This window comes from Anoplolepis gracilipes, chromosome 5, assembly GCF_047496725.1.
Source record: "Anoplolepis gracilipes chromosome 5, ASM4749672v1, whole genome shotgun sequence".
Lineage (NCBI taxonomy): Eukaryota > Metazoa > Arthropoda > Insecta > Hymenoptera > Formicidae > Anoplolepis > Anoplolepis gracilipes.
In genome coordinates, this window is record NC_132974.1 from 3,239,682 (window position 1) to 3,263,521 (window position 23,840).

Sequence of the window (23,840 nt, forward strand, 5' to 3'; positions counted from 1 at the left end):
AATGTGATAAGTCGATTTCAGCAAATAGACGATTCTGATCGAGTTCTAATCGCGCACGTGCTGACTGTAACGTACGATTTTCTGGCAAAACGTCGTTTCAAATCAACAGCGACTGAGTTTAATTGCGCTTTCCGGATATGTATCCAATTATAAGATATAAATGCGCAACTTTAATCATATGAGCTTCCCTTATGTACCAACGTAAAATCTTGCAAACGAGATACGCGAGGAGGAATAACGAACACGAACGAGAAAAAAAGAGATTGTCAAAGGGAATCCTCTTAACGAGCCGCATTCGCCTAGCTGGTCACGATAACGAAACAATTCTATACTTTGCTGCATTTTGATGCAGGATTATGCGCTATTACAGCGCGAGAATAACCGCAGGACTACAGAAATCCTTTAAATCCAGATGTTTTTTAATAGAAAAATATACCTATGAAATGAGAGAAACACTAAAAAAGTATAGATAAATAATTTTTATATTTGATAGATAATTCTACTCTCTTTTACACATAATTATAATTCTCTTTGATAATATTTTGTCATATTGTGAAATCTGATATTGATAACACTTGTTCGCAGTATCTTATTGTAAAATTTCATTTCATTTTTTATAATCTTATTTATGTAGAAAATACGTCGTAGATAAAGTCACGTATTTTTAACTAATACATACATTTTATATGTATATATGTATTAGTTGAACATACATCTTTTATATGAAAGAAACTGCAGATTCGTTTCATGAAAAAAAGCATTCTGTTTCACTTTATGACAATAACTTATTGTTCACACTACTTTTTTTGAACGAATGAATCTCGAGTCTAATTATTTGGCTAACATCTGACAGTACTCGAGCTTTGATACCGAAAATCATTCGTTCTTATTTTCACCTCGCTCGACGTTCTCGATGAAAATATATAGAGCAGTTTTTTTTTTAAATAAACAGTTCACTTTATTCGAAGAAAAAAATCGCCTTCTATAAAATTCAGGAGAAAATATTATGTAAAGTAAAATAATAAACCTTTGAAAAAAAAAATACAAAACAGATATAATTATTATATTAAAGTCTCATTTTTTGTTTTATTATATGTATAAAGTAAAATAATAAAGATTTTTAATTAAATGTAAACCTGATAGAATTATTATATTGATTATACCATATTCTTGAAATCTGCAAATCCCGAAACAATAAAGAAAACAAAAGAATGATCAAAATACGATGTATCTAACTGCAAAATTTGAACGTGTGCCAGTAAACTTAGCACACGTTTTCAACACTTAATTCAATATCTACTCACTTCTACGAAATAACGTATAAACCTAAGCAGACGCGAATCAAATAAAAAGTCGCAGGCAAGAGTACTTGTCCGCGAAGTCTTCGGAGTACTCTATTTAAGTGATGAAATTAAACGAGAAACGCGCGCGAGAAAAGTAACGTAGGTAGGCAGTTAGTGCAGTCAGTGGGAGGAACGATGAGAAAGCGCACAAAGGGGGCGAATTAGTCAGGTATTGCCTGAGGCGCCTAATTAACGCGCTACGTTACTACGGCGCGCGCGCGCGCGCGCGCATCCGGCCGTTCCTCTTCGTCATTACCTGAAAACTGCGCTGGCACTCTTCCGGAGCCGGAATTCCTTTGATGTCGACGGGCGGATGGCGGATAACGGCGCCGGCGGAAGAAACGGGATACACCTGAGTCACGCGTGACTTTCTCAAAAGCACGCACACGGACGAAAACAAAGTGGCCGATATTGTGGAGGAAAATTGCCCTTGCAATGTTCAGTAGGCCGCTAGTCGGGCTTTCTTGTCCGAGTATCGTACGCAGCCTCCTTCCGCTCAACTTTTCGCGGACGAAGAGGGAGAGAAGGTCGTTTATTCTCGAGTTCTCAATTGCTCGTCGAGAACGGAACGTTATCTGATGATGTTGACATTCAAGTGCGGCGAAAGAGCTCTCTGGCAATGGTCTTGGCCAAGGGTTCTTTTGTATATGGCAAAGGGTCGACCAAGAATCACGTCCCGGTACCAATTAACTATCAAATGGCAACGCTAATTATGCTCTACTGATTTTTGTAGATTAACTATTGAAAAAGAACGAAAATATATACATATAAATTATTTAAATTATTGTTATCTAATAATAATCTAATAATATAATGAATACTATATAATAAAATAATATATAACAATATATAATAATTTATAATAATATTATAATAATATAATAATAATATTATAATCATCATTAATCAGAAAAAACTGAGATTCGATTTCTGGTACAATAACTTTTTCGAAATAGTCATCTAAAAATTCATTCGATGTATCTTGGAATCAATACGAATTGTGTAACATGAAGTCTCCGATGCGCAAATCGTTTCACAAAGAAATGTCGGAGATAAACGGTCACTTCCGTCTGGATGGAACTCTAATGCGTTTCCCTTTTCGACGGGTACATAGAAGAGAAAGGCTCGGTTAACCACCTTTAATCTAAAATGCTGGTCATCCGAAGAACGGCTACCGTTCACCACACTAGATGAGAGCGAGGATCTCACTGAAGCTTTTAAGGACCTTATTTCGAATTGATGCGCGTGCGGATACGACTCATTCGATCGACTATTTACGAGGACACGATGCGCTAGCTCTACGTTTCGTCGGCCCTTACACGGTTGTAAATTGCCACTTTAGTGACCTAGCAATAATTAACGTTTTGCGGTAGCACGTGTCCTTCCGCGGTAAATAGAACGTGAAGAATAGAAATTGTGTAGAGCGGATAAAGTTTTCCATGGAATAAAGTTCCTCATTTTTTAGGAATACATTGACATCTTTTCATATTCTTAAAATCAATTTTAATAATTAAAATAATTAATATAGAATATGTATATAAGCTTACTAAAAGGTACTCTATAAATTTCTATAAATTTTAATGTCCTTCGAGATCACCGTACCGACATCTGTAACATCACGGTTCAAGCTGCTGCAGTAGACTACGTTACCTCCAAAAGCGCGGAACATCTTGCAAATTTGTTGTTTTAAATGGTGATTGCATATATATATATATAAATAAACTAAGAAAATATATGCTATTCGCGGCGCGCGCCTTAAACGAATTTATTATACAGCGTTGCAATAATATTCTCCTCATCGATAACGCGATAACTCAATCTTTTACTAACATTTAAAAAATTTGCACTTTGAAAAAAACAATTATAATTTTAATTATTGTAAAATATTTAATTCAGAAAAATATTGAAAATAGACATTTTTAAAGTAACAATATATTTCATATCGTATATAATTTTATAAACATGAGTATTGTATGCAAATCATCTCAGAATTATTGTCCATTTTTCGATTTATAAATTCTTGAAATTAAACTTATATGAATTCATTTAAAATTAAACTTCTCTTTTTTATGAAAATTATTAGACTTTAGTCATTAAATTAGAATTTTTTACATCAAACTTGTGTTGCAAAAATAGATTTTGTTAAAGCAATATCTTGAATGAAACACCGATAATTCTGAGACACTCTATATATATATATATATATATATATATATATATATATGTACATGATTGAGAGTATCCACGGTCAACATGGCATAAAAGATTTTCGGACTATTTATATATATATATATATATATATATATATATATATATATATATAAATCGGACTATTTATATATATATATATATATATATATATATATAAATAGTCTGAAAATCTTTTATACATATACATATATATACATATATGCATGTATATATATATATATATATATATATATTTATATAAATTTTTTAATATGTATATATTTACAATTGCTTAGGCACTTTATATCGATGCGACATATATACAACTCATAAGTCCTTATGTACATAGCGATATAACAATATTATTAGAAAATTAAAAATATTTACTAATTTATAAAATATATTAAGTACACAACAAAAGGAATGTCCGAGAATTGAACGCACTATACATCTTGTCGTTATATGTAATTATATAAAAGATAAATATTTAGTAAAAATATCGAACATGATATGTATAAATATCTAAACAATATACAAAAAATATTTCAAGTATCTATATAGTCGATTAATATTTAAAATTAATATTAGCAATTGGACTCTACGTATCATATTAAAATCTACGCGTCACTGGACAAATTGGAAACTTTGTATCTTCTCTTTTCTCCTTTCAATCCCATAATTTATATGTACCATGTGTGTATATGTTTAAAAATTATGTACAAATTTCGGTTACCAATTATTTGACAGCACATGATTTGCTGAGACAAACTTGAAACTTTGTAATGCTATCCTTCATTGGATCCGCTTGCCAACTTCTCAGGTAAACACTTAGTAATCGTCGGTTCGATTAGTTTCCACACTTCAGCCAACTATAAACAAACATTTACATTAGCAATTTCTATCCGTTTGCGATTCCAGATATCTGTATACGCAAATGTGTTGACAGTAAATAATATTTTCTTAGGATTTATGTTTGTAATAGAATATAATACCGTGTAATAAACATAATAGAACTGTATTTTGAAGAATACATGATACGAGTAAATAACTAATACACATTTTAAAAAGAATACTATCCAACGACTCACCGAAATCTCTGTGTTTGTTTGCAAAATGAACAAGTTCATTAATTAGCAAATTATATAACATTGAAAATACCGTGAGAGCTGGTGATGACTTACCTCGGAATGTCCGCGGATCTGTACGCTCACGAGACTTTGTAGCACGGTAGCGAGTATCTCTAGATGTGCGTGAACGAGCTGGGTCTCCATGTGCAGGCAAAGCAGCGAGAAGCAATTTCTCAGCTCGACGTTGGCGATCACCGATTCCTGGGAGACCATCTTATTCTCAAGGTACTCAACAGTGTCAGCCTGAATACACGATAAAATCGCATGCAATCTTCTCGAAATGAGTACGTGCTACGGTTTGCACCGCGCGTTCACCAACTATGACGGATTATGTAAAACCCGCAGGAAGTTAAATTTACTCTTTTAACAATAACGAGTCTCTCCGGCGTTCATATTGTACTTGTCTTTAAGTTGATGACAAATAATTATACAACTGCGACAATGCTGGTTAAATTGCGCGTTTCATACGGATGAGCGGGTCACGGTTTGTTGGCTAATGAATCTTAAAGACATACGTACGTCGGTCCCACGAATAACACCTTGCATCTGCCGTTTCTTGAGAGACAACATGGTAGATAGGGCGCGTTGATGATCAGCGTTGACGCCTCGTTCGTGTCTCTCACACAACATTCTGTGTGCGACTAAAATATCAAGCAGGAGATTCAACCTCTCGCAAACCGTGGTCTCTTCTCTGACCGCCTGTTGAAGCGCTCTGCTCGATAGCAGGTTGAATTCTCTAAAATATTTTTAGTTTTGTTTATCTTATTTAAATACAATCGAGAGCTTTATTAATCGAGCGAAATTAATCGTGAAACTAAACATAATGATAATAAGTGTAGAAAAAAATAATTTTTTAAAAATTAGATTTAATATCTAAATAAAATGTATCAAAACTATATCAAACGATCTATTAATCGCAGAATTGTTCTACATCGTTTAATTTTGTCCATTTATATGATTTTTGTTTGCATATATAAATGTTTTATTTTTACGATAAAATTATTAAAAAAGCATAAGCAATTATAATTTTAATTTCAGACTCTTTTAATATTTTATAATCCTTTAAGATATACAAATTAAAAAAAAGAAAAGAAAAGACTATAATTAAATATGAATCGCGTTATCGATATTTAATTCTTACTTTGAGATTATATGAAAGCCTTTCTTCATGTCTTGCCAAAGGCTGGAGCCGCCGGTGACCCAAGTACCAGTGCCGTGCTGTTCCGCCGCTAAAGTACTCAGCTGATTGCCGAGCTCGGCCATGTCCACAGCGTAATTGTGCGATCTGATTGCCAGATTGTCGGCGATGTGCTTCAGCCGCGAGATCCCGAAAAGTATCACGCGTATTTGATCGCGGCTGTTCGCGAACTCGGTTAGCGTTTCGGGCGGCATCAGCTCCTTCGCTCTGGACGACAGTTCCGACGTCGCAAACTCATCCGGAACACGTTTAAATACTTCGCGGATTTTATGTTGCGTCTCGTCGCCGGTGAAGGTGAAGAAGAATTGTACGATCGGGTCTCCACTCACCACCGGATGGCGGGCGATCAGCGTAAGAAATCGCAATAGAGATCGCCGCCTTTCCTCGAGAAATTGCGAATCCGCTATATATATATATATATAAAGGAGATGAAATGAAACACGAGTTCCACGAAAATATCTTGCGTTCATTACATTATAACAACGTGATATAAATAACATATACGCATTTTTGTATTAATCAAAAATATGCATATGTATATATTCACCTCCCACGATCTTCTTTGGTGGTAATTTCGGTATCAACCTATAAGGAAACCGGGCCAAAAGGAGATCGTACAGCGACACGAAGTCATTATATCGTCTATAGACCACAGAATTGAACCTCTAAAAAAACATGAAATATTTCATACTGCTATATATTTACATACTAGCTTATATTTGTTCGTCGCGATATAATCCTGTTATATTATCACAAATTTAAATGGGAATAGCGTTCTTAATCTCTCATTATACATTCTCTCCTTATAATCTATTTATGTAAACAAACACACACATATACATGCGCGCGAACTCTGGTAGTACCTTACTAGTGACTTGATATTCCACGTGCTTCAGGAAGATACCCTTTTTCTCGGGAACGAGGTTGACCTCAATAGTGTCGAGATTACAGATATCCGAGTATGTGTGACTCAGCTTGGCTGGATTGCCTCTATGCAATCTCTGTGCGAGTAACGTTACTTCCGACAGATCGCCTAGGACGGGCACAGGTAATTCTGCGAATAAGAAGATCCTCTCAAAGATGCCTTTTTTGACAGTTGTCAGACGGTATTGAATGGAGAGACTCTTACATCACAATTATGAAGTAGCAATTAAATCTAACAGATTAAACTTGAGAGTAATTAAATGTTCTCGATTTCAAGGAGATGTCCTCTTCTCTGATCTCGGATGTTTGCATGTATTTCTTTACTTTTGGTTTTTTTATGTTTATAAATTCATAAATCTGCTTTATATTCTTAATCCTAAATATCCCTACTTAAATATATACACATACATAAATGCATATAAAATAAATTTTGTTGAAATAAAATTTATTTTATATTTATATATATTTAAATAATTTAAAAATATGAATTTAAAAACAAAGTAAAAATACTCTTAACAATATTTATTTATATATTTTTTTCGTGAGAAGATATTTTGTTTTTGTTTTATTGTGTGTATATTATATATATTTATATATATGTGTATGTTATATATATTTATATATATTTAAATAATTTAAAAATATGAATTTAAAAACAAAGTAAAAATACTCTTAACAATATTTATTTATATATTTTTTTCGTGAGAAGATATTTTGTTTTTGTTTTATTGTGTGTATATTAATGTTTTATCTCTTTTTAAATACTATAGAAATGACCTAGCTTCTTCCATTGTCATCTCAGTTGTCCACCAAAAGTATTATAAGTATATAATTATTATAAAACGCAATAATGATTTAATAATTCCTGTGCTAAATAGACTCGATTTTCAGATCCGTCTGTTCTTGCAATTACTACAGACTAATAAATAAAACTAAAATTGGAATAACAAATTCGATAAATATAAAAAAATAGGAACTAGTTAATATTTTTTAGATTATTTTCTTCTCTTTCCGTGTCCTTTCTCATATGTTCTACTTCGAATGAGATCTCACGGTTTTATTATTCCTTCACCGAGGCAAATAATCATCGTCGCCGCAACCTCGATAACGAAAGAGTCTCCTGACCTCGCGATACCTTGCTATGTACAACGATACTTATTATGTTCCCACAGTCTTACTGTTCACTATCATAAAACATGTTTTTTTTCTACGTATTTATAATTTGACTTGTATAATATAAACAACATTGTTTCAAAACAAGACGAAAGTTTCCACTAAACCGTGAAACTGATCATTTTTACATCAAGCGAATTCTATTAAAATTTTTTTGTTTTAAGTAATACGAGACAATGCCTCGAAAAATAGGAATATAATCTAATAAGAGTATAATCATTAATAATAATAAACAATTTATATATAGGTATTCCTTTTCAAGTAGATTAGAGAACGCGCGTATATAAGTAAGAATATTATTTTAACACAAAAACACGCATGTAAAATAATATAAATTAATTCAAATTGAATATTTAACATTTTTATAGATCTTGATAAATAGTCACATTTCTTTATTAATATTAAAGTAAAAACTAATATACATATCACATACAGCACCTGACACAATATTCTAACGGGAAGTTGCAGTGCATTTTCTTGAACCGCGATAGACTATGGAGATACGGAACTTTCTAAGCGATAAACAGAAAACGGCAATGATTTTACTGGTCAATGACTCCGGTAATGTCTACAGGTCTATCGATACGTTAGTGAAACACATACGTATTATCTAAGCACCTGTCTGATAATAGATTTATTCAAGACCTACTTTCTCAGCGCAGTCTATAGACGGATCATATTAACGACACAGATCGTATATAATTTGTTTTATTTGCGATATATGTTACGTATTTAAGCTATAAAAAATATAAGAATCGTTGTAAAAAAATACTAAAAATGAAATTCAATACAAACGCGTAATTTTTCTCGTTCAAGGAGACGTTCATTAAGGATTGAAGATTGATTATCCGATTAATAATCAATTTTCAGCCATTGTTATCGACATTTGTTATTATCTGCCAATATTTATAAATCATCCAAATTTTTTGTCAACTAAAAATACCATGTTAGGAATATGGATAATCAGTATAATCAGTTTTTAATTGAAAAATATTTCTTAATAAAAATACATTAAAAAAAAAAATTTTCTGGTATCTTAAAATTATATATTTTTATATTTTTTTTTCGTATTCAAATACTGTTTTGCTCACAAAACTTTCTTAATAAATTATTAACAAAAACTAATTATAAATGAAATATATTTATAAAATTAAAAATTTTGATCTTTTAGAAAAGATTTACATTTTTTTCTGGGTTAGTAATAACATCTTGTGTCATAAGTTAAAAGATTAGTAATCTGAGGGTTAATTCGGCTAACCTTGAGATTCGGAGTTTTCCAACAGCTTATCGCTCGGTTGCTTTCCTTGTTGAGCGAAGGCGACAAGAGCAAGCCCCTTGTAAAGTCCGCTTCTCGTAAGATAACCCGTCTTGCTGTCTACCAGTTTCCATATCTAAAAAGGAACAGAGAAACCGTTTTAAGAATACCACTTCGAATGTGTTTATCTCGTTTATCTCATTCAGAGTATTTCAATGTCAATCTTAATTTTAGCTCAACATTTATAAAATAATTTCACTTTTCTAAACAAAATAATTATCAGAAATACAAGCGACTGTTTTCTTTTTGAAAAATCATAAATATTATGTAACAATGAAGAAGAAAAAAATTAATTTACGAGACCGAGAAGCGCTGGCAATCACATTCTTGACCTACGAATAACGGTGCAATAGTAAACTCTCTGTGAACGAAGCTTAAGGATTAGGCCATAAATGAAAGTACTGCATTCCAGGGATTTTCTACCTTGCTGCACCATTCCACCTCTGCTTCCATTTTCACTCGCGTACCCCCCCCCCTCTTCTCTTATTTTCACGCGACACTTTGGCTCCCTTCCTTATCTCTTCCCTTCCCTTCCTCGTCTGAACTCGAAGAAACCACAAGCTACAATAAAGTTATAGGACACGAGTGCATGCGAACTTAGGTCGAGTAAAAGTGTATGCAGAGATGCAAATCAACAGGAATCAAGAGAAAAGGTCCTTTAATTTAAATTGTAATAACTTAGGAAAATGCATATTTAAAATGTATATACACTGGATGTTTAAATTTTCAGAATTTGTTATTAAAATTAAATTTAACATATAATTTTATTAATAATAAATTTAATAAACTTATACGCAATAGCACATAATAAATAATTTTATATCGAGTAGGAAAATATGCTTTGAATGGAAGATATATTTACGCTAAAAGTATTCCACTGACGCTTTGCAGAGAAAAATAATCTGAATAGAGAAAATGCGGCCGAAAAGAGCAGATATTCATCTACGCCACTGCGGACACCCTTGCTCTCTCATTGCTCCCTCTCGAGTGTCGTTAAACCTTAATCGTCGATCAAGTTCAAGCCGGGAGTAAAGCCCGACAATAATAGATTCTCCATTCTAGTTACGTGTGCGAATCGCGAACAAAGAGTAAGAATCTGCTCGGGGCATGTGAACGTGAGTGCGTTTTTTTATTGATCGGAGAAATGTGATAGCAGTCGAATAAATAAGGAGAAGTAATGTAAGGGAAGGAGGTAAAATCTATAGAAATAAACACAAACAGCGAAACAAAGATATTTATTAGAAAGAGATAAAAAAAAGATATCAGTATATACATAGAGAGAGAAGTAAATGTGAAAGAAAGAGTATAGAAGAACGTATAACGCTTGAAAAGAATATGTAAATCAGAAGATTTCAATAGAAATAAGTACAAACAGCGAAATAGAGATATTTATTAAAAAGAGATAAAAAAAGATATTAGTATACATATATTGAGAAGATGTGAAAGAAAGAGCACAGAAGAACGTATAACGCTTGAAAAGAATATGTAAATTTTTGATGTAATGTATGTAGAGGTATATGAGGAATGTATATACATAAAACTAGTGTAGAACATCGTGTAAAGTTTGTGATGGAAGAGAGATGAGAGAGTGATATTACACTGAGAAACTGTTATCCGACGCGCGACGTTATATCATATATTCACGTGTCTTGAAAGTGTGCGTGTGTCCACGAAAATCGTTATCATTATTATAATATGATAAGATAAAAAAAAATAACGTGTTGTCGAACAAATATTTTTTACGATAAATTACATATAACTTATAAATCCATCATGTTCATTGATTACTCAGTTAACGAAAATTAATATTTTAAAAGTAAAAAGTAAAGAAAAAGTAATTATTCTATGTAATTTTTCTTTTTCTCTTTTATTTAGAGGTTGATTACACAATTTCAATTTTCAAAAATAAAAAAATATTTTTTATATTTGTAAAGATAAAAAAAAAAAAAAAACACGAGAGTGTTTTCGCGCGAAAACGCGGGAGTGTATTGACATTTGTGTCAATAAAATTGGATGTGATCGCACGAATACAGAACAAGCGTATCCCTGTAAAGATATACGTGAAACAAGAGTCGTGTAACGAGAGCTGTGCGCTCGCCATCACGCAACATTTCTACACAAGATAATTATGCGCAGGCACTGAAGCCAACAACTCATCATCATCTCTCATTTGCGTACCTGAAGTATATAATCTGAGAAGACGATACTCAAACATCCCGCTGCGAGTTGTAATACGATAGCACACAATCGAGATTGCATGTGTTTGTATTACGACATTTAAATATATATATTTAAATATGTATCTATTTTCACAAAGCTAATCGCGAGATATCAAAGAAAAGAATTAAATATATGTATATATCGAATATCGATTAATACATCGCAACAAGTATATTTATTTGCGATCAACTGGACATTATTTGATAATAAAGAAAAGTATAAAGAATATATTAAACAAAATAGATTTGAGATGGAAAACACAAAAAGAAGATTTTTGTTGCAGCGGTTTTCTTTCTAACGGAACATTTTTCGATATAAAAGTACTATATATTGCGTACCAATGCGGAAGGCGGCAATCAAACGATTTCACCTAACAGGAAGACGACCCGTATGTCGTACGTTAAAACATACTGGCTGCTGTTACATTGAACTTATTTCCAACCTGTCTCAACGTTGGAAATGGATATTAGGGATGCCCGCGGAAGTATCAGCAGTTAATCCATTTAATCTATTTAATTGAGACAACATAAAATTATATAGCTGCACAGTAAACCCTTCTGTAAAAGCTTACGAATGTAAGAGAAAACGAGAGTTATGGTTTTATTCTCTTTCCTCATTCCATATAAAAATAGGAAAAAATCACTTAAACTTTTCATATATTCTCCATTATTTTAAAATAGTTTTAATAACGTTACTTACAACGCGCTAAATTATATTAAAAACCATACTTATTATATACCAATAAAAATACAATAAAAATTAATCAGTTATACTCTTTTTTTAAATATAATTTATTTCATATAATAGAGATTTATTTTATATAATAAAGAGAAAATAATTTTCTTCAAATAAAATAGAGTATAATTTCTTTTAAAATGTCATAAGAATAAACTCATTATTAGTACCTCGACTACTAATTTATGAAAGTAATCATGCGTAATACATCATAGTCATCAATCATGTGAACAATGAAAAAAAGGAATTATAATTTAATGTAAAAACTTCGGACGCACATAATGTACATTGAGACAATCTATAAAATAATTTATTCTTATTTCCGTATCTTTTTTCATGCAAATGCATAGTAATGTTATTCTACAATGGCCTATTGATATAATTACTGGATGTATGACAGTATTATTATATATAGTATATATACATATATAGTATATAATCCATCATATATTATATGTGTTTTGTGTGTGTATATTGTAATCCATATATATATATAATCATTATTATAATCCATAAAACAGTAGGAAGATAAAAAAATATTCAATATATAATATTATGTATATAGTTAAGATATTATTATTATTAGTAAATATCCAGCATTATACATTTAGTTTATATTTAGTATATAAAAAATATTAAAAGTTTCACGTAAACTTTACAATAATAATAATAATTTAAAACCGAAAGCAAAACCTCGCATTAATACTCAATATATCGACATTTCTGATTTTAATTTTAATGACAAATTATTGTATTAAAGATTCATGTTGTAATTTCTATAACATCCTGTACAACTATGCAGGAGATTGCTATGCTACTCGCGAGAACAAAACCTCGGCACGGCCCTGCATAATACTATTTTGATTGTGTTGTTAGTACAATGAACGAGAGACAGACACGAACGTCGCGATACAAATCTGACTGTTCTTGCGGAGCTGTATTTATTTTAGTGTGAAATCTCTCAAAACAAGTTTTCGATTCACGCTACATTTTTCGGAGTTATTGTGATATTTAAATTTGCGTAAATTAAGATTTTTTTGAAATGTCCGTATCTCATAAAATTTTAATTTCATGAAATGCACAGCCTATCCAAGAATATATAAATTAAGATAGTAAAATTTTTTATATAATTTTTTTCCAATACATTTACGTTGATAAATAAAAATGTAAATCAAAACTTGAATATTTTCATCAAAATTATTTAACACTGGTTAAAGAGAAGATTTATTTTTTAATAGATAAAAAGTGAATAACAGACGTTTGAAAGTATGCTGAAACGTGTTTATAATATTATTGTGGATAATAGACTTGTGCGCGACAGTACGGTTGACCCTGCCACGTAATCTTGCATCATTATGAAGGGGCGTCCACGTTATCATCGACAGGCATGTTGTCGAAGCTGATAAAACTTCGCTTCTGATACGGCGCCTGCGAAATGTTTTGTTTTTTTAGAAAATTGTATATTGCCCTATTGCATAATGCTGTATAATTGGCATTGATAACGATTCTTACAGAAATAAATCGTAAAAATTCGTCGAAAAACAAGATAGACGTCCCGAACTGCGAATATTAATGATGCAGATGTATTAGTACAACAGGCATGGCATTATCGAGATGTAATTATAAAACGAATATTAAAAAATAAAAACTGCCTGAGAGAAGAATATTTTTTTCAAGCGTTTTTTCACATATTTTTCATGCAAATATTGAATAAAATTATTAATATTTTCTAAATATTTGCTCTGATAATATTTCACTAAACATACCGTTTAGTGAAACTATGGGTTAAAATGTTATCGGAACCACAAGTAACGATAATACTGCGTTAGACAAAACGATGAGTAATAAATTATTACATGGAAAAATTAATCAATTCATTTTGAATTTTTAATACCGCATTCCAAGACGCAATCTCAGCTCCGGTAATATACGCTTAGAGTTTATAGTTAAACACCAGGAATACATCAATTGACTCATTATTATCTTCGTAAATGACGCACATAGCCATTGAGATTTTCCTTGAAAGTAAACGTCACGTTAAAATGACCGAAATACATATGCATATTATACAGCATTTGTAACACGAGAACCACTTTGTTGTAGATCCGAATTATCCTGTCAGCCTCAATGAAATTCACGTGTTCCTAAACGCGGTGATCCGCGGTCTGAATAATAAGAAAGATGTGAAAAGATCGCTAAATATGTTAACAGAATTATGCGAACTAAAGATCATGTGGAAAGTTATCAAATTGTCCTTTTCGACTTATTCTGAATAAGTGATAATTTACATAAATTTTTTTACTCTGACGTTTAGATTCAAAGTTGACGTAAGCATTGGCAACTCTTAATAAATACAAAATTATAATATAAAAAGTTTTTCTAATTTATAATTTAATATTTTTTTTATGATAAGTTTCTGTTGCAGGATCCGTGAAACATTAATAATCTATTAATGAGACGTTACTAATAACAGATAACAAATTTTAAAAATGCATTTTTTTAGAAATATGTAATCACGAAATGAGAGCCTCGAGAAATAAAAACGAGCAATAATTTTTTACTTGTACGATTAATATATTTTAGAATTATTTTAATAATATTGTAACAAATGATGCATACTTTCAAATAATTAGCTAAGGTTATTCATTTACTTTGTTGATTATTCGCATTTTATAATTGCAAGATGCACGTTTCTTTATAATGCATTGGCGACTCTTAATAAATATAAAATTATAATATAAAATGTTTTTCTAATTTATGATTTTTTAAATATTTTTTTTATGATAAGTTTCTGTTTTGCAGGATCCGTGAAACATTATTAATCTATTAATGAGACGTTACTAATAACAGATAACAAATTTTAAAAATGCATTTTTTTTAGAAATGTGTAATCACGAAATGAGAGTCTCGAGAAATAAAAACGAGCAATAATTTTTTACTTGTACGATTAATATATTTTAGAATTATTTTAATAATATTGTAACAAATGATGCATACTTTCAAATAATTAGCTAAGATTATTCATTTACTCTTTTGATTATTCGCATTTTATAATTGCAAAATGCACGTTCCTTTATAATGCAATAAGAAACAGTTCATTAATTACAGCTCTAATAACTTTCTTGGGAAGAAAAGCGAATGAAGCAAAAGTTAAATGCAAAGAAAAAGATATGCATTATAGTATAATACTTTTCTTGGTATATGATGTGACACTTTGTATCTGGTCGTGATAATGAAGAACATAAGTAGATTTCTCTTGAGAAAGGTCGTGTACAGTACGTTAGAAACTTAAACCCGTGAATACACTTGCCGCATATTTAAATTCGCTATCAGAGTTACTCTACGGTGTGATGAACTTCTTTGTAATTATCTAACGAAACGCTCCTTTACGCTTTATTCATCTTCATTTACTTTTTAACAAGTTTATAATAAGAAAATTTGAATAATTAATCGATTGACAGCTCCGAGAGAACAAGAAACCTTTTCAGTCACCCTTATATATAAAAAATAATTTTTATTCAAAAAATTATTTTATATATAAAAAAATAGATGTTATATATCAATCTCGCCTCCTTTATATTAGGTTGTACAGTGATATAGGATTAAGATCAGCTACGGAAGAACCATACCTGACTGACGACGGAACCGTTTAGCTGCGACTTGACGAGGAGGGACCGGAACACTTCGAGCTTGACGTTTCCGTTGGTGGGCGAGCAAATCTTCTCGTAGACCTCTCTGTAGAACGCCGGTATAGAACCTGGGATTCGTACGGGAGAGAAACATGAGACAGATCTCCCCAACAATCTCACCGTCGAGAGCGAGCGAACGACGGTTGTAACGAGGCCTTCGAGAGTGGCGTCCGCCGTTCGCGTGTGACGAAACGCAAAAGTATGTATGTATACATGTATATATTTGTATCGGTCGATTATCCCGTAAATGAACGTGCTTTTGTTAAAAGGAACTTAGGTGACTTTCTCCGCGTTTCTTACGAGAAACTATGAACTATTACATCGGATTTCTTTCATGAAAGATCCATTTTGAGAGATTATGATATTTTGTTTTACTATTTACATTTAAAAAATTGATGTAAATCATTATAAAATTGATCACAAAAATTTTAATGTCAAAAAGATTTTGCGTCACATTTTGAAAGCAGATTCTTTATTTAAACCACGAACATACTAGCATTATAATCATATGTATCATATGTATATAATTATAAAATTGATTTTAAGAATTAAACAGTTTTGATAAATTTTAAGCTTCATAATATGCAAAATAATATATTTTTCATTTTATTTACTGTATTATTCAATAAAATCTTCAACCATATTTTTAATATTACGAACCATATGTCGCGAAAAAATGTGGCAGTAATAAAATTTCTGTCAAGATAAAATCATCTTTAAAGTGTGCTTACGAAACACCTTGTATGTTATTAGCTGATATTAACATAGATACGTTAAAATTATGACTTAACTTCCTTTTAACATCCATCAACTATATTTCAATAACATCATCCCATTATCTTAAAATTAATTTAATGCGTGTTATGTCTATAGCCGGTATAAACTTTTCCCTGCATAAGTTATTAAAACGGAAATCAGATAGGACCAGACACGTGTGTTGTTACCGTTATTACTGTTGACTACCGGCCACGCATATGTGATTACGTGGATGTCAAAGCGTTGTGGAAAGATCAGCTGATTACTAACGAACGCGATGCAGCTTTAACACGCAACTCTAAAAAGTGAAAAAGAAAAAAAGAAACTCAGTTATATCCCTTTGCGAAATTTTCATTCTCGATGAAACGAGAGACATCCGCTCAGTCCTATATTCTAATTGCACTGATAAGAAGATCGGGGTACATCCGGGGGGACGAGCCGACCGCGTTTCCGAGCGGCGAGATCCGCGACGTCGCGGATCAGCCGACGAATGCTCTCGACGAGAACCGGTTGACCTCGCCGGAAGGCCTTGTCGCGAAAACTGTTACGGGCTCTCCTGCTCATCATTTACCGAACGACAGATCGGTCGACGCCATGTTGGATCATCCGTGGATCATCCGTGCGGGATCGGCGATGAAGGAGTCGACGGTTGTCCCGAACGGCGATCGACAGCGGCGCGTTTTGAGGTTAGAGTCCCGTCCTGGTCGTGCGCGGGCGCGTCGACGACTTTGAAACTGCGCGCACTCGCACCCACACTCGCGTGTAAACGACGTTACGACACGTCGGCGACGAAACGTTTGTCCGCGGATTTACATGAAAAACAACTATTCACGAACATACGCCATCGCTGTGTCGCGCAACACTGACGACAGGACGCCGCGCAACACGGAATATCGTGGCATCGTGGTGCCGGGAAGCGATCGCGGCGCTTCAGTACGGAGTCTGCGCGAAGCGATGACAGAAGTGCGGCGTAGCCTCTGCGACATTGTAAAATGCGCATTGTAAAGTAGCACACTTTAATTATTTTTTTATTATGTTTAAGTAAAAACAAGAACAATTAATAATTGATATAACTGCATTTAATTTTTTTTTAAAATCAATTAATCTCCTAAATTTTCGCACCTTAAAGATTAATATAAAAATTATATACATATTTTAAATGATATATATAGTAAATCTATATTTTTCTCACAGTGTCAATAATAATACAAGGTAATAAAAAATAAAAATGTAATATTAAAAAGCAGGAAGGAAGAAAGGAAAAAAAAACAAGATTGCATCCATAGATTCAGATTTTATCATTTAAAAAAATTAATATGAAAATGAATATGTGTATATACCTTTTACGGGCGAATTAAAATAGTTGTATATTATTTTTTCTATTATTGAAATTTTTTTGCAGCATCTGTAAGATGCTTTGTAAAATGTGCATTAATCATGGCACTTTTAATTAAAGTAGCATATTTTTAATTATAGTAAAAACAAAGAACAATAATTTGATAACATTTATTCTTCTTCCAAAAACCTCTCCTAAGATATTAATATAAAAATTATTTACATATTTTGAATAAAATGTAATAATAAATCTATATTTTTTCAGTATAAAAAATAATAAAATAATACTACAAAATAATAAAAACTAAAAATATAATATTAAAGAGCAACAAACAAGAAAGAAAAGAAAGAAACTCAGTCTATTTATATTTTTTTATCGTTTAAAAAATTAATATTAAGTATGAAGATTAATATGTATACTTTTTACAATTTAAAATAATTATATTATTCTCAAAATTATTTTTTGTGTCATCTTATTAAAATTTTCTTGCTTATCAAATAATTGTAAATAATAAAATATATTAGACACATAAAATATGTATTGGACACATGTTTCACTTGATCTATCCCGCATATTTCATATATCCTATACATTATGTGTAAATTACATCAAAGAACGACCGGGTTATTTTAAGAAAATTAATTTTCTTCCAATTCTCCAAGTGGAAACGGTTTTGGCAATGGTTTTTCATATTTAGATTCACAAATCTCCTTTCGCAGCTCTTCCGATGTTTGTTTGTCTAGCGACTCGATGAATCTTATTTTCTGCGCTATCTCCTGTTGTATTATAGACCGATATTTCTTTCCCATCCCGAGATTTTCCATATCATGCAAAAAATCCATCCTCTCTCGAATCCCTTGTACTACTACGAAAAGCAAAAAAATACAATTACATATTTATGTCGACAAGAGATGTGCGTTACAAAAATTTACTTTAAATTTGGAAATCTTCAATTTTTGTAGAATCGTCAAATGATGGATAAACATTAAAAGAAAAAAACTTTTATTATATATATTCTTTTTAAATCTTTAGATATATATTTTATATGATAAAGCTTACATTCGTTTAAAAGATCCACATTTTCAGGCATTTGTGGCTCTCTTCTAATTTTATGGAGAATCTTGGGACCATGGGGAGTCTCTGGCATATCTTTCCCATAAGTCATCATACATGCCAAGTGACGTTTTTGTTTTTCCATGTTGGCTAATCGTGTAAAATGTATATCAATTAAGGCACCTTTCATGTGTGATTATTAAAATACATTATAAAAGAATAGAATTATTTATCATTTTTACGTAAAGGCGCTGTCCTTCTGTATTGTTCTCTCTCGTAAGCACCGCTACTTATAATCGTATCCTGTGAACGTCTCCTCCAAGCACTAGGCAATTTAACCTATCGGAAGAGACGTTACAGGATATTATCTTGAAATAATTTTTTAAACATTTCTTTACAGCGATATTTACTCGATTATCTTCGATCTTATCTTTGCTCTTCTTCGTCCTTTCAATAGAAGCTGGTAGAGATTCGCCCTTGTCGACTGCTTCCTGAATCGTCTTCCTTTGCAACATTGTTAGCTTAGATTCCTCCATTAAAACTAACATTTAAAATTTTCAAGAATTAAAAGCATGATTTTTAATTTTGAACGTTTTACAGAAAACAACTAGATCTTTTAACTCGGATTAAAACGACAAATGAAATATTCTCTATATTTAATGTGTTCATCGAATATGTTGGTTACTATTTATACTTACGCTTAATAAGATTTTTGGTTTCCTCGCTATATTTCGCTCTTGGAGGATTGTGAAAAGCACCTACGCCTAAACCAACTCTTTGATATTTTCGATCCATTAGTTTGAAAATCGTAAATTCTCAAAAGGAAAATATTCGCGATTATATTAATTTTCCGAACGAACTGTCAGACGAGTTCGCGGTTTACTGAAGTGACAAGCACACATGTTCAACCTTCAACCCCCTGACTGTAATATAACATCGAGGATCGAGGGTGTCCGTCGCGTTTCTATGACTACTCAGAAAGATGACTCAACTCAATCGAACTAACTTTCAAATTGGAGATCGCAGTCTATTACCTACAAGTCATATTCAATTACCTTGATAGAGATTCGCAAATCATTTCATCTGCAATCAAAATGATTTAATTTATATAGATTTCAAAATACAATAGTTATTAATTATAATCTTTTAAATCTATAAATTTCTGACATCTTTTTAAATTTTGGAAATCTGGAATTTGATATTTTTTCAATTAAATTTTGATATCTTAGGATATTTAGATCTAAGAATATAGAAATTTTTGTTTTATGTGTAAATTTATAAGCTTTTCAATATTAAATTTTCTAAAATTTTCAACACATAATGAATGTTCAATTATCAACATGTGTTTCAAATTTATTATAATTTAAACTTTCATCTTCTACTTTAGTTTTGCTCTTCTCGTTTTAAGAAAATCCTAAAAATCAATTAAAATATAAAATTATATTTAATCAATATTTTTGAATTATTACTCAATTTATTAGTTTTAAAATACATATGCTAATACAACTCGATTTACACACACAATTAATTGATCTATACGAATACGGAATAATAAATTCGCTGCTCCTAATTAAGACTTAAAATTAAATTAACAAATTAAAAGGAAAATAATAAATTCAACAGAGTCTTAGGGTTAATCGACATCTACCCAACGCGTATATAAACAAACAATGATCAATTCGGATTGATCACCTTGAAGAATGCGCGTGTGCATGTATTGTAGCGCTTGCGCGTTTGTCGGGTAGCTTACTGACAGGGGTTCGTTTTCACCCCTTGTTCCCCTTTCATTCGACAGTGATCCTCGCGTTTTATTCAAGCATACCGACCCTGAAACTTCGTAATTTTTCGAGCACGCGAAAAATCGTCGCGGATATTCCCGACGAAACCCGTCGCGTTGCGGACCCCGTGTTTCGTTTCCGCGATACAAACCAGCGGAAATTATTGATTTCCCTTCACGGAGGGTGTTCGACAATTTGCTGAACGTTACTCGGAGCACACCTGCTGCGAAGGTAAACGGCGACGTATTTCACCTACTTTTGTCGTTACTGCAAATCTCAATCAAGGCTCATACAAGGGTTGTCGAGGGGTGGCAAGATTGTCGAGAATAAATTATTAATTAAATAGTAGAAACTTAACGGTGAGCACATTAGTTTAATCTACATTTTTATTAGTGGTACTTTGTAGTTTTAATTATAAAGGAACATGCGCCTGTTTGTTAACAATTTGTCATGTATCTCGCTTTTATATGTGTAACTTATGTGTATATATCTATATATCTATATACATATATCTATCAATTTATAAATTTTTTCAGGAATATTTTTAAAGAAATAGTATATAATCTGCGCTAATTCTCAAAAACCAAGATGAAGATCGGATTATTGAAAAACTTTTTGCACTATTTTAACCTAAGGCAGGGAACAATACTAATTGCCATATTTCAATTGGTAACAGCAATCTTTATGAAATATCCAGCATCTCCCGAGCAATTTTTCACTGAATGTAATTGTAAAAAATATTGCAGTTTTCGTCCGGATTCAGTATGATATTTTTCATTCTGGCGTTAGCACATGCAATGGGGATTCAAGAAATGGTAGTGAGAGACACGGAAGATGCTCTCGAGAGAGAGGCTTTGGAGGAGATATCGTCGAATCATCTCAACACCAAAAAGATGGATCTAGCACATCATAATGCAACTGGTATATATTACAGAAATATTTACACTAGAGACAAACTATTGCACCACAGTAGAAAAATAAACATTATCTCTTTTTTGTTACATAATTTTTAAAAAAGCAATTTTATATATTTGCAGAAATGGTATATGCAATGTATTGTGGTCTTGTCATAACAGTTATTCACTTCATCTCCACCATGTTACTTCTCTATGGAGCTTTAACGGTATGAATTGAAATAATTTAAAGATTATTTAAAGTTGAATTCTTTTCTTGCATTTAACATGTTCCATTTTTAGAATAATCGTCATTTTATGGCGCCTTGGATGATGGTCAAAATCACTATCATATCGGCCTTAGCAATCTCACTATTCCTAGTAGAGGAAGATTGTCCTTTCCTTGCCACTTTAGGCGGGAGAGCGGGTATTTGCGAACGTATGTTAAAATTAAAAATTGTATAAGATGCCTCTAAAATTTTCGCGCTTATATTGCATCTACAATGAATTTTTTTAACTGCACCAATTTTTCTTAAACAAATTTAACTAAATCATATATTTTTTCACAATTGTAGGATATTACAAAATTGCATAAAACATAAATTTTAGAACAAGTTATTTCGTATTATTATATTTACTGAAGCATCTTATATTAATGTTATTTTTTCATATTGTATATATATATTTGTCAGGTTTTTTATTGAAGGATGTAATATTTTCAGGTCTTATCGCCTTTTTCCTAATAATTATGAGCTTTTACGTCTGGTTCGTCGTGTACAGTACTTATAAGAGTCTTGAGACAAAGAAAGGACTTACGCACGAAGTGCATAGTATGAAAAAAAAGTACGCGGTTCCTGTACCACTGGAGGTACCAAAAGCGATCCAGGTTTCAGCGAACAAACCCTACGAGCTTTAAAGATATTATGAGAAGAGAGACAGAGCAACGAAGAATTCGTTCCTGGATGAGAGAACGTGATTTCGCAAAGACGCGAGATTTAATCGCGAAGAGTTCTTTACGGCACGTGTATTCTCTCAAGAAAAAATCATGTGCTTTGAAAGAAAACGTGAAATTGGAATAGTAATTTAAAGATAATCGCAAAATCGTAAAAGAAAAGTGCATTATGTTGGAAATGCAAGATTAATTAACGGCGCGGACGCGCGGAAAGTTTCGTAATAAAAAATATATTCGCGATGTAAGACGTGAAAGCAAACGAAAAAATATTACTGTACAGAACCGAGAAGTTGTCCTGCAAAGGACACGCTTCTTATATTTAAACGTTTCTTCTTGTTCTTGAATTATTAAAGTTAATTATCGCGCTTCTTTACGTGTGCATTAAAACGGTTCTTTAATCCGACGCACAGATGTTCAATATTCGTTATATTTAAATCATCTAATTGAAAAACTGCATATCCACTATACGCACACGTACGATACATGTAAGTTCTGAATTTTCACCCGTCAGGATTCTGACAGATAAAATAATCGCGACTTCAAGATTAATCTCACTGTTATACGAATGCGCACTTCCTTTCGCGCGCAAGACTGAATTTTAACTTTTTAATGCGAAATATTCTCAAAAGATTTTCGCTCAGTAGATAGTTCTTGACAATGTAAAAAAATCTTTACGAATTATAGATTAATGTATTAATTTACTAAAGAAATAGCGGCAGGACTCTGCGAGTCGTGGCATATATATATATATATAATTAGTTTTATTTTATATTTGAACCCAACTTCTTTGTGAAATTACAACTTTGTTATTTGCGGTAATTCGTGTAATATAAAGTTTGTAGGGTCACTTCTTGTGTATATGTATATTAAATGTATGGAAAAACATAAGAATAAAAATTACAATACATTCCAGTACGATATATATATATATATATATATATATATATATATATATATATATATGTGTGTGTGTGTGTGTGTATATATAACGTGTATATGATATGATTCGGCTATGAAACGAACATGTTTATTTAATCGCCAAAAAGATCTTCCGATTATAAAATCAATTTTTAGTTCGAGATAAGTAAAGATCGTAATGTATCTCTTGCTTTTTCAATTTGTCGAACAAGCGAGTTTAAATTCTTATCTCTTTCCGGA

General features: G+C 31.8%; 3 protein-coding genes and 1 long non-coding RNA gene across 5 annotated transcripts; 2 read left to right on the plus strand and 2 right to left on the minus strand.

Annotated features, from left to right (window-relative positions):
* Window positions 1-3,828: 3,828 nt before the first annotated feature.
* Window positions 3,829-17,380, minus strand: LOC140665647 (sorting nexin-8). Its single transcript, XM_072891985.1, has 9 exons — window positions 17,242-17,380; window positions 15,855-15,982; window positions 9,214-9,346; window positions 6,722-6,912; window positions 6,406-6,523; window positions 5,802-6,261; window positions 5,180-5,396; window positions 4,715-4,903; window positions 3,829-4,402 (listed from the first exon to the last, which is right to left on the minus strand). The coding sequence occupies exons 1-9, from the start codon at window positions 17,264-17,266 to the stop codon at window positions 4,319-4,321; spliced, it is 1,545 nt and encodes a 514-aa protein (XP_072748086.1). The 5' UTR covers window positions 17,267-17,380; the 3' UTR covers window positions 3,829-4,318.
* Window positions 4,750-17,246, plus strand: LOC140665651 (uncharacterized). 2 transcript variants are annotated; one of them, XR_012046641.1, is made up of 3 exons: window positions 4,750-4,885; window positions 15,809-16,117; window positions 16,788-17,246. It is a non-coding gene; the product is annotated as an uncharacterized lncRNA (long non-coding RNA). The 2 variants fall into 2 exon arrangements; XR_012046640.1 differs by having other exon boundaries at window positions 15,809-16,113.
* A 1,056-nt stretch (window positions 17,381-18,436) lies between the features above and the next one.
* Window positions 18,437-20,227, minus strand: LOC140665649 (UPF0193 protein EVG1). The gene is made up of 5 exons (XM_072891987.1): window positions 19,758-20,227; window positions 19,470-19,600; window positions 19,302-19,398; window positions 19,066-19,209; window positions 18,437-18,871 (listed from the first exon to the last, which is right to left on the minus strand). Exons 1-5 carry the CDS (start codon window positions 19,852-19,854, stop codon window positions 18,645-18,647), a joined length of 696 nt encoding a protein of 231 aa, XP_072748088.1. The 5' UTR covers window positions 19,855-20,227; the 3' UTR covers window positions 18,437-18,644.
* Window positions 20,228-20,666: 439 nt separating this feature from the next.
* LOC140665650 (uncharacterized) lies at window positions 20,667-23,497 on the plus strand. Its single transcript, XM_072891988.1, has 6 exons — window positions 20,667-21,196; window positions 21,374-21,506; window positions 21,584-21,758; window positions 21,875-21,960; window positions 22,034-22,169; window positions 22,453-23,497. Exons 2-6 carry the CDS (start codon window positions 21,426-21,428, stop codon window positions 22,644-22,646), a joined length of 672 nt encoding a protein of 223 aa, XP_072748089.1. The 5' UTR covers window positions 20,667-21,196; window positions 21,374-21,425; the 3' UTR covers window positions 22,647-23,497.
* Window positions 23,498-23,840: the final 343 nt, after the last annotated feature.

Coding starts and splice junctions, on each gene's coding strand:
- LOC140665650 (XM_072891988.1), top strand. CDS start 21,426: ATGAAGATCGGATTATTGAAAAACTTTTTGCACTATTTTAACCTAAGG. Junction 21,759..21,874: donor AGCACATCATAATGCAACTG/GTATATATTACA, acceptor ATATATTTGCAG/AAATGGTATATGCAATGTAT. Junction 21,961..22,033: donor TTCTCTATGGAGCTTTAACG/GTATGAATTGAA, acceptor TTCCATTTTTAG/AATAATCGTCATTTTATGGC.
- LOC140665647 (XM_072891985.1), bottom strand. CDS start 17,266: ATGGCGTCGACCGATCTGTCGTTCG. Junction 6,913..9,213: donor GGAAAACTCCGAATCTCAAG/GTTAGCCGAATT, acceptor TCTTATTCGCAG/AATTACCTGTGCCCGTCCTA. Junction 6,262..6,405: donor ACCAAAGAAGATCGTGGGAG/GTGAATATATAC, acceptor ATATATATATAG/CGGATTCGCAATTTCTCGAG.
- LOC140665649 (XM_072891987.1), bottom strand. CDS start 19,854: ATGGATCGAAAATATCAAAGAGTTGGTTTAGGCGTAGGTGCTTTTCAC. Junction 19,601..19,757: donor AACCAAAAATCTTATTAAGC/GTAAGTATAAAT, acceptor TTTAAATGTTAG/TTTTAATGGAGGAATCTAAG. Junction 19,210..19,301: donor CAGAAGGACAGCGCCTTTAC/GTAAAAATGATA, acceptor TTACACGATTAG/CCAACATGGAAAAACAAAAA.